Source organism: Eleginops maclovinus, chromosome 21 (genome assembly GCF_036324505.1).
Source record: "Eleginops maclovinus isolate JMC-PN-2008 ecotype Puerto Natales chromosome 21, JC_Emac_rtc_rv5, whole genome shotgun sequence".
Taxonomy (NCBI): Eukaryota; Metazoa; Chordata; class Actinopteri; order Perciformes; family Eleginopidae; genus Eleginops; species Eleginops maclovinus.
Window position 1 is genome coordinate 14,918,866 of NC_086369.1, and position 12,967 is coordinate 14,931,832.

Here is a 12,967-nt window from a genome sequence, read left to right on the forward strand (position 1 = left end):
TCTTCATATTTCAACCCTGTCTCCTACAGATTTACATTCCCATACACTTAAATTGCATTACAAATTACATTTTGAGTAAGTTTTATTCACATGGTTCAACTGAAACAAAACCACAACATGCTACAAAACAACTTAGTTATATTTGGGCAAAAGTTATGTTAAAGTTATGGTAAGACATTACATTGGTTAAGATTTGATGGGTTTTCTGAAATCAAATCAGTAACGGTGAAGGAATACACAATAACGCGTACTTCCCGTGCACATTTTCTCCTCTTCAGGTATCATAGCGGTGGTGATCTTCACCATCTTGTGTACCCTGGTGTTCCTGATCCGCTACATGTTCCGCCACAAAGGCACCTACCACACCAACGAGGCCAAGAGCACCGGGGAGTCGGCCACAGAGTCGGCGGACACGGCCATCATCGGCACCGATAACCCAGAGACCATCGACGAATCAAAGAAGGAGTGGTTCATCTAACGGCCAATGAGAGAGGACTTTGAGAAGGGAAGTGATGCCTCAGAGATGGAGGAGGTTTAATTTAATGGCCAATCACGGGAGAGATGGAGGCCATTCAATAGGACAATAATCTCCCAGAGAGGGCGGAGATACGTGTACAGAAATCTTTTTGTTTGTTTGTTTGTTTTGTTTTTTATATATCCAGAGTATTAGAAGAGAAGGGGGACGGTTACGCAGCGGAGCACGGCTGTGAGACTGAACATGTATATACTAACCGGCTTGTCCTTCTTTGTATCGTGCTTGGGAGTTTTCAGGAGTCCTTTGAATACTGTATATGACAAATAATTATACTCACTGGGTCGTGTGTTAGCACAGATTTATTGCCAGTCTCTGTTGCATTTTGATTTTATTTTTTAACAAAATCTTATATCGAAAAAGGATCAAATCGACATGCCAAACTCTTTTAGTTTAAGTTATCAGGCTGCGTTGCACCAGTCTGTCAACACTCACATGCATTTCCACTTATACTGTGGGATTATAGAGTTGAATATGGATGCCAAAACTCCCTTTGTAAATATTTTGTGTTATTTTTTCTTTTTCTCAAAGATTTATTCAGAGTCCAGTACATGACGACTAATGAGAAATGTCAGATCTATATTACGGTACCATATGTCCGTCCATTACATTATATATGTATTAAATATAGAGTTTTATGTTTATGACATTCGATTGTATGGGACATTGTCTTCTGAGGAGCATAATGGGATATCATGGTTGGTTCAGCTCAGCACGGCAGCTTCTTTTTCAGCCTTTACTCATTCAGACATGAGCCATCCTGTTGTTTCTTTGCCAAACACTTGAGTCTTACGTCATTTTACCGACCGGCTCAGATTTTTCTTTGAGGTGTTTTTACATCTGAGACTGACGTTGGGTTTGCAGTGCGTGCTCGTGTGTCTATGTGTAGGTCAGATAATTAGGATTTCTTATATTGGATAAAGGACATTGCTTCACACAGATAAGGTCAAACAACTAGAGTCCTATTGATGCACTCACTCAATGCATTGCGTATTAGAAAAAGCTTAAAACTCCAAAAAAACAAACCTAATATTTGTTGAAACTGGGACTTAAACTGGGAAAGGTTTAGATCGTTTTTGGCTATTTAGTCCATTGTGCCTTTAAGGTGTTGAGCCATTGCACCTTTCCCCAGACCACCAACAGACACTTACTACAATAATTTGCTGCTGCATGAATTCTCATCAATCTGATTCAATTAGGTATCTTTCCTGTTTTGAGAGATGTGTTTACCTAACCACAAATCTGAATCCAGAATGCGTAGGTGATACAAGTCCAGTAAAAGTTTCTTTATTCCAAAGTTTGAAGCATAGATGTGTGGGTTTTTATGCAGCAGGTACACTGACAGAGCTGCACGCTACACAATACACAAGAGGTTTACACCCACCTTCTGTGACGCGCACACACACACACACACACACACACGCAAACATGCATGTTTGATAGAGCATGTCAAGGTTGAACATTCATAAGGCTGTTGCTTAGTCAACGATCAATGAGCTTCACTCTGTGCCACTGTTGTCCATCATACAAGACTTTCATCCACTTTCCTGCCATCGTTTACCTTACCATAGCATTTACAGAATAACGTTGCTACCAACTTTGTACTTTTGTCATGAATTTGCTTTCTGTGTGTCTGTTTTGTCTCATTTCCACCATGACACCCTCTCACCTCCTTGTCGCCTCGTGGTTGGGTGCTGGCTGCAGATCACTTTATCAGAGACGTGAGGACGGCTAGTGAACTCAGTCTGGCTTCTGCCGCAGCCTCGAAGAAGACTTTCATCACACCATTGAAGGCAACCCAGTGACTTTCCTTTTTTTATGATTATATTACTCAGATATACATAGTAACGCACACATGCTCTGGATATGTGGACTGCAGATAATGATGGACTAACAGCTCCAACAGACATGACCCATATGTTTAGGTTTCAGTTCTATTCAGTTCAATAAAGAGTGTTTGATCTTTAATATCTCTCTCTTTCTGTGCATCATTTTCATGTTGACATTGAAGTGAATGTTATGTGCTTTAAACCACAAAGTATATATCCATGACAGCGTGATAATACCATATGTTGTGTATTCAAATGTGTCACCTGTTTGTAGGTAGACCAGGCTATTATATAGCCTACAATTTAAGCACCTTGTCAAAAATCTAAGCACCTTTCAATGAGTAAAACACCACAACAATCCGTCCATCTCTTGACCTCATAACTACTTGAAGCAGTCTTAAGATCTAATGGACTGTTTCTTTCACGTTGAGTACCTTTAACGTCATTAACTCATGATGTTGTCACTGGCTTAATATAATATTTCGAAAGTATTGTGAAGGTCAGTCTGAGAAAAGGTCAAAGGATGTCTCCTTGTGGTGAAATCCTGCAACTTCTTTTAGAATAAAGCAACATTAGGAGCACTCAATCGATTGATCCCTGTTAACGTTATTGGTTTATAGCTGAAAACAGCCAGATAAATAACTACCAGCACAATTGTTACCAAAATAGATCCATAATTTGTATCAAAAGAACAACCAAGTGGAACGTTTTTATAGAATATAAAAATAAATAAAATATAACATCTAGAAAAAAATATGACGCTGTAAAAAAGTTCGAAACGCAATTGGAAAAATCCAAAAGCATTTTTACCGAGCACCTGCTCCGGTGTAGCTATGAACTGTCAGAACACCGTTTATGTATTTCTCAACATACAATAGATCTTCCTTGTCAAAACATGGCGACTACATTACCCAGAATGCAACTTCACCGTTGGTCACTGATACTTGGAGCAATGCCGCTAGCCTGCAGCTGAAGAGTCGGGTAAACGTTCTGATCTCTACCTCCAACCTAGTTGATATGTGAAGCTGCAGCAGAAGCCACACGTGTGTTTGAATTGGCTTTATATGACATATTTTCCTATTAATAACAGGCCTAGCACTCCCAGAAACCTGACTCATGTTTACAATGTGAAGATTGGCCCTTTCTGGTTGAACGATGCAGAGCTTCATTATATGTGGTTACAGAGCCCTACAGCCTATCTGCACAATGTGCTCTGTGTGAAGTTCTAATAGCTAATCTAGATTTACACCAACCCCTTAATCAGTCTGTAGGCCTCTATAAACCTGGCCCCTGACTAATTCCTGGAGATCTAGTTTAATGCCTGTTAATCATGTCTGTAATGTGATTTACAAAATTGATTTGAAAGAAAGTTTTGTGTTTCTAGAAAAAAATCTCAACTCTGAAACAGTTTTTTCTGGCTTTCACTTTATTTCAACAAACGCTCCAAAAGGCAATCAGGAGTTACAAAAGACACACAAACAGCATTCCCAGTCCCTTGCAATCATTCCCTCAGTTCACTATCAGCTCTTATGTTGTGTCGCTCTGATGCTAGAGTGTATGTGCAAAGTGGGGGGGAATGAGCCCTGATCGAGGGTCAGGATTGCTCTTTAGTGTACAGCAGCAGCAGCAGGAAAGAAAACTGTGTCAGATTAAGCTTTGTGATGTTGCAGATCACAGTGAGGGGTGAGAAGAGACAGCAGGGGATCCTCAGACTTCGGGGCACTCAGCTGTAAGAACACAGGAGGAGGCCGGTCAGTATATGTGCCAAAATTTCAAATGCATTTTAATGAAAGTGCTGTTTATCTGTGATGATGACATACCGCTCTTTTGCAGGATGACGATGTTGTCAGGCAGGATTGCAGCATCCAGAGAGAGCTGTGTGAACTTCTGCTGCACCACTTCACTGGCCTCAGTAGCACGACCTGCAAACACACAGTGAGTTAATTTCACCTTCACCAAATCTGCCTCCCTATTTCAGCACACAGTTCTGTCCCTCTTCACTTACAGTAGAGTGCGACAAAGGCCTCAGACACTCCATCTTTTGTCTTGATCGTGTTCACCAGGGCGTAGTCGTTGTACACAACATCAACAATGGTCAGGACGTTGTCATTGTTCCAAGCTGATGAGAGCAGAAGCAGAAAGGTCAGGCTGTTGATTCGATGTGTCTCGCGTGCGCGTGCATGTGTGCTTTACTCACCCTGGCTGTGGAAGGTGAAGCGTCCTAGAGTCTCGGTTTTCTGAGCAGTGTGACCCACCCTGTAGCAGGAACCGTCATCTCTACAAGAGAGAAGAGGATTTTATTAGACTTGTTGTTTGGATGATCAATTATTCTTAAAATATGAGTTTTCATACGGTCATTTCAGTAAATGATCCCCTCAAATACCTGCTTTTCTACCTAATTTCATATAAAACGGAATATATTGTGGTTTTTGGATCACACACACAATACAGCTTAATAATAATGTGCAGTAAGAGTCAGCCAATGTCAGTTTTTTCTTTTTTTTAAGTAGTCTTTATTTTGATTGTATGATTGCATATAGATCACTCACTTCAGGCTGGCATAAGTGAGTTCCATGTCCCCTCCTTCGAGCGGCACAACTACAGCTGTACCAGTCTTCATTCCTGCCTTGTTGCTCACGAACCACTCAGCGTTGGTTGCTAAGGCAAGAGTGTACCACTTGCCTGTCATCTAAAGTAGAAACAGAATGGAGAAATAATTGGTGAAAAACTCACAAAAAGTGGGTGAGAGGTTATCTGAACAGCAGCACAGTGACTCCTTTCATCCAAACTCGAAATAGTGTTTGCTCAATAAATGCTTCCAATAAATAGTCAACTAAATACTAACTAATGATCAATCTCTCTTACCTTCTGCAGGTCGAAGTCTGTCACTGGTGTGACATCAGCGCAGACGGTCAGCGCACACATCAGGGCGGCCAGCATCCTCAGCAGAGTGTTCCTCATGGTGTCTCGTTTGTGTTCTGTTCTCCAGCAGAAAGAAGACTTCAGGAAGAGGTGAGGTAAAAGAGAAGCAGAAGTGCAGGCTCTTTATATCCTGCAGAGTCCTGCTCCCTCCTCCTCCTTTCTCCTCCCCCTGCTAGCCTCTTACAAAAACTTGTTGGCATGCAAATCCCCAGCGTTATACAACTGGCACGCATGGATGGAAGAGGGGGAGGTGAGGAGGGGAGAATATGGGAAGTCAAGAAAGAAAAGGGAAAGTGGTCACATAATAGGGCCCTTAACACCCCTCCCTCTCTGCCTCCTCCATCACAAATGCTCGTTCATGCCTAGACTATCAACAGCTGTTTGGTAAGGGTGTGAATGTCTTCACCATATTGCACATTAAAACTACACTTAAACATGCAAGGAGAAGTCTCATCCACTGTATGAGCCTGTAACTCCACTTTAAGTAAGGTATGAAATAAGAACTCTCAATTGCATTGCCAGACGCACTAAGGGAGCATTTTCTGTGTCAAAGGTTTTATTATTTCCCATAAAAACATCTGCCAGTGTGGCTTAAATGATTTGATTGTTTTCCTGCTGTACACAGTGAGAGTTTTATACGTTGTGTAATCACGCATTGATAAGAAGAATGGAACAATCCTAAATGTTGCCTGTGTGTGTGTTACATAGCACTGTCTTCTACAACAAAATCCTAACTATTTTTTTAGAAGTTACGAAATCCAAATTGTGCAACATGTAATGTTTTTATTGGCTGTTCACTTTTTGGAAAGATGTATTAATGCACTCAGAGCTCCATTTGCTGGGAAAAAAATACACGTTCCCCAGTTATGAAACACGTTCATAACGCAGTTTTGTAACCAAACCCCCTTTGGGGTTCAACATCTGATCTACATTAACTCCCACCCCCGCCAGTCACTGTGTTTGTCCTCACTTACACCCAGACATGCATGTGAACAGACACACCGTGTGAAATCAGAATCTCAGGGTAAGGATGGGATGTAGTTAACATGATAATAACTCCTTACAGACGCAGAGTCAGCGGGTGGTGGACCTTAAAAAAACATTCACCAACACCTTCATTGTCTGTTTGGTTTTATTGATCTGTAAATGGTGACAATGCAGCGCTTTACAATTGATAGTCCTTGATGTAGTATTTAGACACATTTTTACATGATTAAATATTCAGGCATCTGCAGGAAAAGTCCTCAAGGCTGGATCTGTCTGCAGCACAGTTCTGCCTCCTCAGCATGCAGGGTCACAGTCTGTAAAATGAGGAGTGACAGGTTAAATTACAGAGAAGGAGCCCTGCTGTTATAATCCCTGAGTGGACGTTGATAACATCCTGTTGAAAAAGTTTGAAAAACTGAACCTAATACATGCACAGCCTGCAGGAGCAGACATGGAAGGACTCAGCAGCAGGTCATTCATCTGCTTTTACCTACTCTTAAAGTACATGGCAAAAGAATCCCCCACTTTATCCATGTTTGCTGTGCTTTTGCAAAAAGTTATTGCAGGGATTTTTAATATTGGCTATCCCAAAATAGCTTATACAACATCAATAATAAAGCAATACAATGGTTAAATCCAACTGATTAAATCACAGCAGCACACTATAGTCTATCAATTCTATTAACCTAATCCTAATGAAATCACTTGGCTCAGATACAATAACTATATTAATCTCTTATTGCCATTGCTGCATGTCTATATCTTAGATACAGCTCATTACAACATGATAATTACAGCACATTAAACACAAAGGACTAATCCAGCAGCTTAAAGATAACTGCAGCTGTAAAAGTTATGATTGATATGTAGCGCTCTGAACCAGTGAACTGTCTGTCACACTGAACAGGATGAAAGGCATGTAATAGGTCTGTAGCACTGCAGAGATTGGCCATGATGCATGTTCTGCAGCATGTAATGACCTGTGAAAATACTCCATAACTAAAAACTACGCCTGCGAGCTACTGGCAGCTGAAGGACTGTAAATCGTTTACTGACTGCCTGATTTCCAAGAAACCCTTCAGGTTGGAAGAAGGTATTTTACATGTGTTGGCATGTCTTGGGATTGAAAAGAAAGCACTGTATCTGCAAAATGTGCCAGCTGCTCATTCTACTTCTGTTTTGTTATTATTCCACTAATAGAATAACATTTTAAGCATATTTGACTTACTGATCACATGGTCCTGGTCCACAGCACCACAATGACCTAAAAGGAACGTAAACAATCAGGTATGATCCTAATCCATTCTTTCCTCTTTGATTTTGAAAGAGGCAGTGTTTTTCCCAAACTACTGCCACAAATGTGCTGAACACTGAAGATTATGAAGCTTTGGTGCTTTTGTTATAACACTTCACATTTAGCATAGCATTTTTAAGTGGACTTACTGTAGGTGGGGAAGGGGAAGAGGTAGGCCAGGCCAAATTTCTGTTTTTCAGCAAGCTGCTCAAACTTGCTCAACAGTGGCTCAGACAGATTGTCTACAGATCTGCCTGCAAACAGAGCACAGAGAATATCATAAACATGCATTTTTAAATATACAGTGCAGTCTCAATTTAACAAAAAGATAGGACCATGTCTGAGGAACCCACTGTAGAGTTTAATGCTGATCTGGCCCCGTTTCTGGAAGTACATGATGGCATAGGAGTTGTAGTCCGTCTCCCCGATCACTATCTCCGTGTCCAGCTCAGAACGAGCTCCTGGTGGAAACAAAGAGGATGAAGGGACGCTGCATTGCAGTATATTAAAAGAGCTTAATAATGGCGGCACTGACCTTTAAGTGTAAGCTTGCCTGTGGCTGGTGAAACATGGTAGCGCTGTAATATCTCCCAGCACTGGTGATTACTGAGGAGTGTGTGAGAAACGTACAACTTTAAAACATTTGGAAACTTCAAAGACTGACATTTTTCATCTGAGAAGACGGAGAGGGATGCATTACTTCCCTTTAAAGAATATTTGGCCCATTTAGGAGCTATTTTTTTACATTTTCTAGAATCTTTCTCAGCCTCCGGCCTCAGATTGGCCTACTTTTTTTAATGTGGCCTGAGGAAATGACAAAAGAAAAAGCTTTCCTCTCTGTGGGCCGAAAAGGGTTATTAATGTGCCTGGTCATGCTGACCCCAAAAAAGCATAATATAAACGGATTTAACTGTCCTGCCTCCTCGTTCCTGTTTTTGAACACTCAAACACATGGTTGAGGCATGAGGTCAGTAAGAAAGGAGAGAGATCTGTGGCATTTTAGCGCCCCCTCAGATCAATCAAAGGTACTTACTGTCGGGTTTTAGTGCTAACAGACAGTGTTTGGTCAGAGTCAGGGGAGCGAGTGAGGGTCATGACCGTGGGCTCCACCTTGGTCCCATGGTTTATCAGGTAAGAGCATTTAGAGGCCATGTTGAGCAGGTACCATGTTCCTGTCATCTGCAGCACATACAGGCAGGTGACAGAGGAAACAAAGGCAGGATTTTATATTTATCATCTATGTAAGACGTGTGTGTTTGCAGATGGATAATGACAGGTTTTACCCTTTTTTAGCAATTTGTAAATAGGATTTGCCCTACCTCACCAGGTCAAAATGAATATATTTTATGTTGTTCTTATAACAAATATTGGCTCATATCTCCTTGTTCAAATTCCATTCAGATGAAAATCTCCAATATTGTGCAATATTGAGACATTGCACAAGCCTGTCGATGTGGACAGCCTCACGGTCACCACTCATCCACAACAAAGAGAAAAATATTTAGCATGGGTACTTGCATATCATTTTTACATTGTTCTACCTCCTTAAGTAGCATTTACATAGTATCTGTTTTGGTATTAGCATTTAATGTTTAACAATATGTACAGAAACCTGCAATATTAATCAATATATGGCAAGTGGCTTTCTCTAGGTTCTTCTTTAGGCAAAGTTTTTTAATTTAATTCACATTGTTTCCACAGATTATTTTGCAATGCTATTATTTTAAGTTATTGGGACATTAAGGTACAAAGTGAGAACCAGAATCATACTCACTCTGCTACAGTCGGCACAAATCTGCCTGTAAACTTAAATAAAATACCAAAATAAATACGTAAAAATATTCTAAATTCCTTTTATTCAATGCATACTTGAGGTATCAAATGTGAAAGTACGTGTTCACTAGTTTACCTGTTGTATGTCTATGTTCTGTGCTGCGGGGGCCAGGTCAATAGGGTCGACCTTTGGCTTCTTAGGACGTGGTCTCTGGGGTCGTGGACGACTTACAGCCGCCCCTACAGCCTCGGTTGATTCCCAAAAACACACACACATCAAGGCAACCGCTGCCAACATGCAGCGCCATGCTCCAGCCATCACTCTCACTCATGCACACAGTCTCCTACGTTCCTGGATTTGGACTTTTCTGAACTTTTCCTGTTGTTGTGATGTATTTTCTGTCCCCTCTGTCTCAGTCTGCAGTATTGCCAATCTGATTTACTCAACCTCAAGTACACAGACACGTGATATGTGTAAATAGACAGAGAGCAGGGGACAAACACTGTGAAAGGCAGGATGGTCTGTTAAATATTAGCTTGGTTTACTGGCAGATGAGGCCACGCTGCGGTGCTGCACTGTGAGCATCAGAAGGGGGCAGCAATTCATTCTTATTAAACTTAGTCTTAAGAAACTCAGACATGAAGCATCAGCATACATTCAGAGAACAAATAAAAGGTGCATTTATTGACAAATGATCCTTCTTGATTCCAACAGATAATAAACATGTTGTCATCACTTCCTGTGCAATCCCTACAAAAAAGAGGTTGTCTTAATTCAGACTGATTCTAATTTGACATTTTGAAAAGAGAATTACCCACTCAACAAAGAGTTAGTGAATAATAACAACAGTTAATGCAATTACTTTTTTAGGAAATATGCTTTCATTGAAGGAGCTGTATGTAGACTTCCCTCCAGTGTTTATATCCATTGTTTCTTCTAAAAGCTGAGCCTAATTTACCTCCACTTAATAAACACTAGGTCCTCTTCAAAATTCAATTCCCGAGACACTTTGTGACACACAAAGCTTGCAAACGTGTTTAGGTCAAACACTTTTGAATGACCGTTGACATTGAGGCTGTCCTTCGATGTGTAAAATGAAACATAAATGTGTCTTTAAGTCCGGTGAGTTTAGTTCTGCTCCTCTTTGTCGTCAGGCTTGTTGTTTTCTCTGGGTTTAAAGGTGAGCGCCACGCTGTTGATGCAGAATCGCTGACCTGTTGGGTCCGGGCCGTCCTCAAACACGTGACCCAGGTGGGAATCACACTGCAGCAAACACACACACACACACACACACACACACACACACACACACACACACACACACACACACACACACACACACACACACACACACACACACACACACACACACACACACACACACACACACACACAAAAGTCATTACAAATTCCAAATGAGTCCATGAAATTCTGAATGCAAAGGAGTCATTAAATGCATTAAAGAAAATGTACTGCTTCATTAAAGCCGCACCCAGAGCTATATCCTCCAGAACTATACTGAGCAAACTGAACTTTGGCTCCAGCGCTCACAAAACAACTCACATTTTTACAAAGGACCTCAGTCCCAGCACTACCCAGGCTGTTGTCAGGGCGACGAATGATGGAGGCGTGGCTTTCGTCCCGCTCCCATGTCCCATGAGCCTCTTTGAATGCCGGCCAGCCCGTCCCAGAGTCATACTTAGCTTCTGAACTACCAAGAGAGGAAGAAGTCTTTCTTAAATCAGAATCTTTTAATGCATTTCTAAATATCGGACACTCGTTGTCGGCTGAATAAAAAAATAAAATAAATGTTGTATGTTGGGAAGAATTCACTCATTAAACGTACTTACTTGAAAAGTGGTGTGTCACAGCAGACACAGTGGTACATCCCCACTTCAGAATGGTTGAGGTAGATCCCACTAAAGGGCTGAGAAACACACACACACACACACACACACACACACACACACACACACACACACACACACACACACACACACACACACACACACACACACACACACACTTATTTCACCAGTGTGTTAGTTTTGTGTCCTAATGCTTATAAGTGCAGTACAGTTATGTTCCTGATTTTATTCATATATTTGTTTACAGTTTGTGGTACTTGTTATTATATTAGTATATAGTATTTCCTTTTACTCCATTTCTGTGATGTTTTGTTTTACTGTTCTAAATGTTTTACCTAATGCAGGATGATGTTTTATTATAGATAACACTACCCAGTAAAGCCATTCAGATGTATTCCACGTTTACCAGCTGAAATGTAACACATTAATGCATAGATATTAAAGTAAAATATGATTTTAGATATATTTTGATGCTAACACTTTACTGAAACTGTGGATGCATTACTTAACGTGTAGCATTTTTACTTTGTGCACCTAAGTAATTAAATGATCTTTGTATTTTTAACATCAGTTATATGACAGCTTCTCTTGTATAAAGCAGGATTGTAGCTGGTTGAACCTGACACAGGAAAACATACATAGATGAGCAAAGTCCAGCTGTATGTTTTTATGGTAGATAGTGTAGCCTTACTCACCACCTCAGTCCCTTTCTCTCTGGTGACTACATACTGCTCTGGGGTCAGTTTCTTCTGCCAGTCTGTGGTCTCATTGTAACGGGTGAGAGACTGTAGGCCTGCAGGGGGGCAGAAGGACATGAAATCCACTTTTCCTGGCCAATCAACCGAAAAACTGTTAAATGCATGGTTATGATTTTCTAATCTTCAAAAATGTTAATCCACAATTTCAGATAACAGACCCTAAAAACTGGCGAATGAGTAAACGGTTTCCTCATGAATTGGAACATAATCTCCTCAAGGCTGAACAAAACAATCATAAACTTAATGCAAACTCAAAAGTAAACTGTACCTTATCTGAACCACACAATCCCACTTCTATTGTAGTCCTTTTTTGCTCCAGAAACTAAAGCAGCATGTGTGTTATTCCATGCTCTCTGAGAAAAGTGCGGCATCGTGCACCTGCAGGACTGTGCAGCCTGAGCTAGCTGTATGTAAAGAAATCAAACTGCATCCCAGTACCTTGCGATGTGGACACGGGACGGATGAACCCCGGGATCCTCCTCCGTAACACCGCGGATCTGACCGTCGCCTGCTGGGAAACTACTACGGAGAGACGGGCGACGAAACGCGACATGTCTGCTGCTGCTGCTGCTGCTGAAGGGTGTCTAAAGTCAAGTCCTGATATCAGTGTCTGTAGCTGTGTGTTTGCGTGTGTGTGCGGTGTGTCCGGACTGATCCGCAGAGGCGAGTTCCCGCTGGTCCTTCCCGGCTCCTCTGCGCTGTGTGACCGGGTCAACGATCACACCTCCGGCTATAGGGTAGAGTGGACAGGGTTCACTGGGGTTTTATTGCTAGACAGCGTGCAATCCGTGCTTTATGGCTTTAAAAAACCTAGATTATACATTGTGTCGTGTTGTATTTCCTAGAATCTTAGATAGTTTTATGGATTTATTGACTGTTGCAGGACTTTGTGTTTTTATCCTCTCTTGTTAGTCTTTATACATTTTCCAATAAAACAACAGTAGCATAGTAATGCACAGTATGCAAAAACACTTTCACATTAGAGGAACTTTATTTGGTGCTG

General features: G+C 41.2%; 4 protein-coding genes across 4 annotated transcripts in view; 1 reads left to right on the plus strand and 3 right to left on the minus strand.

The window, feature by feature from the left end:
• Positions 1-2,500, plus strand: part of cntnap2a (contactin associated protein 2a) — a 243,676-nt gene extending 241,176 nt beyond the window's left edge. The window contains exon 26 of the mRNA XM_063912533.1: positions 279-2,500. Coding sequence (XP_063768603.1) covers positions 279-478 — 200 coding nt within the window. The 3' untranslated portion in view covers positions 479-2,500. The remainder of the gene's footprint in view (positions 1-278) is intronic.
• Positions 2,501-3,766: 1,266 nt separating this feature from the next.
• On the minus strand, positions 3,767-5,463 carry ptgdsb.1 (prostaglandin D2 synthase b, tandem duplicate 1). The gene is made up of 6 exons (XM_063912541.1): positions 5,227-5,463; positions 4,911-5,050; positions 4,559-4,638; positions 4,367-4,480; positions 4,182-4,283; positions 3,767-4,088 (listed from the first exon to the last, which is right to left on the minus strand). Exons 1-6 carry the CDS (start codon positions 5,320-5,322, stop codon positions 4,069-4,071), a joined length of 552 nt encoding a protein of 183 aa, XP_063768611.1. The 5' UTR covers positions 5,323-5,463; the 3' UTR covers positions 3,767-4,068.
• A 934-nt stretch (positions 5,464-6,397) lies between these two features.
• On the minus strand, positions 6,398-9,788 carry c8g (complement component 8, gamma polypeptide). Its single transcript, XM_063912539.1, has 7 exons — positions 9,474-9,788; positions 8,598-8,743; positions 8,100-8,170; positions 7,918-8,025; positions 7,714-7,818; positions 7,499-7,534; positions 6,398-6,584 (listed from the first exon to the last, which is right to left on the minus strand). The coding sequence occupies exons 1-7, from the start codon at positions 9,654-9,656 to the stop codon at positions 6,565-6,567; spliced, it is 669 nt and encodes a 222-aa protein (XP_063768609.1). The 5' UTR covers positions 9,657-9,788; the 3' UTR covers positions 6,398-6,564.
• A 202-nt stretch (positions 9,789-9,990) lies between these two features.
• Positions 9,991-12,708, minus strand: msrb2 (methionine sulfoxide reductase B2). Its single transcript, XM_063912540.1, has 5 exons — positions 12,403-12,708; positions 11,902-11,999; positions 11,189-11,265; positions 10,902-11,049; positions 9,991-10,601 (listed from the first exon to the last, which is right to left on the minus strand). The coding sequence occupies exons 1-5, from the start codon at positions 12,515-12,517 to the stop codon at positions 10,467-10,469; spliced, it is 573 nt and encodes a 190-aa protein (XP_063768610.1). The 5' UTR covers positions 12,518-12,708; the 3' UTR covers positions 9,991-10,466.
• Positions 12,709-12,967: the final 259 nt, after the last annotated feature.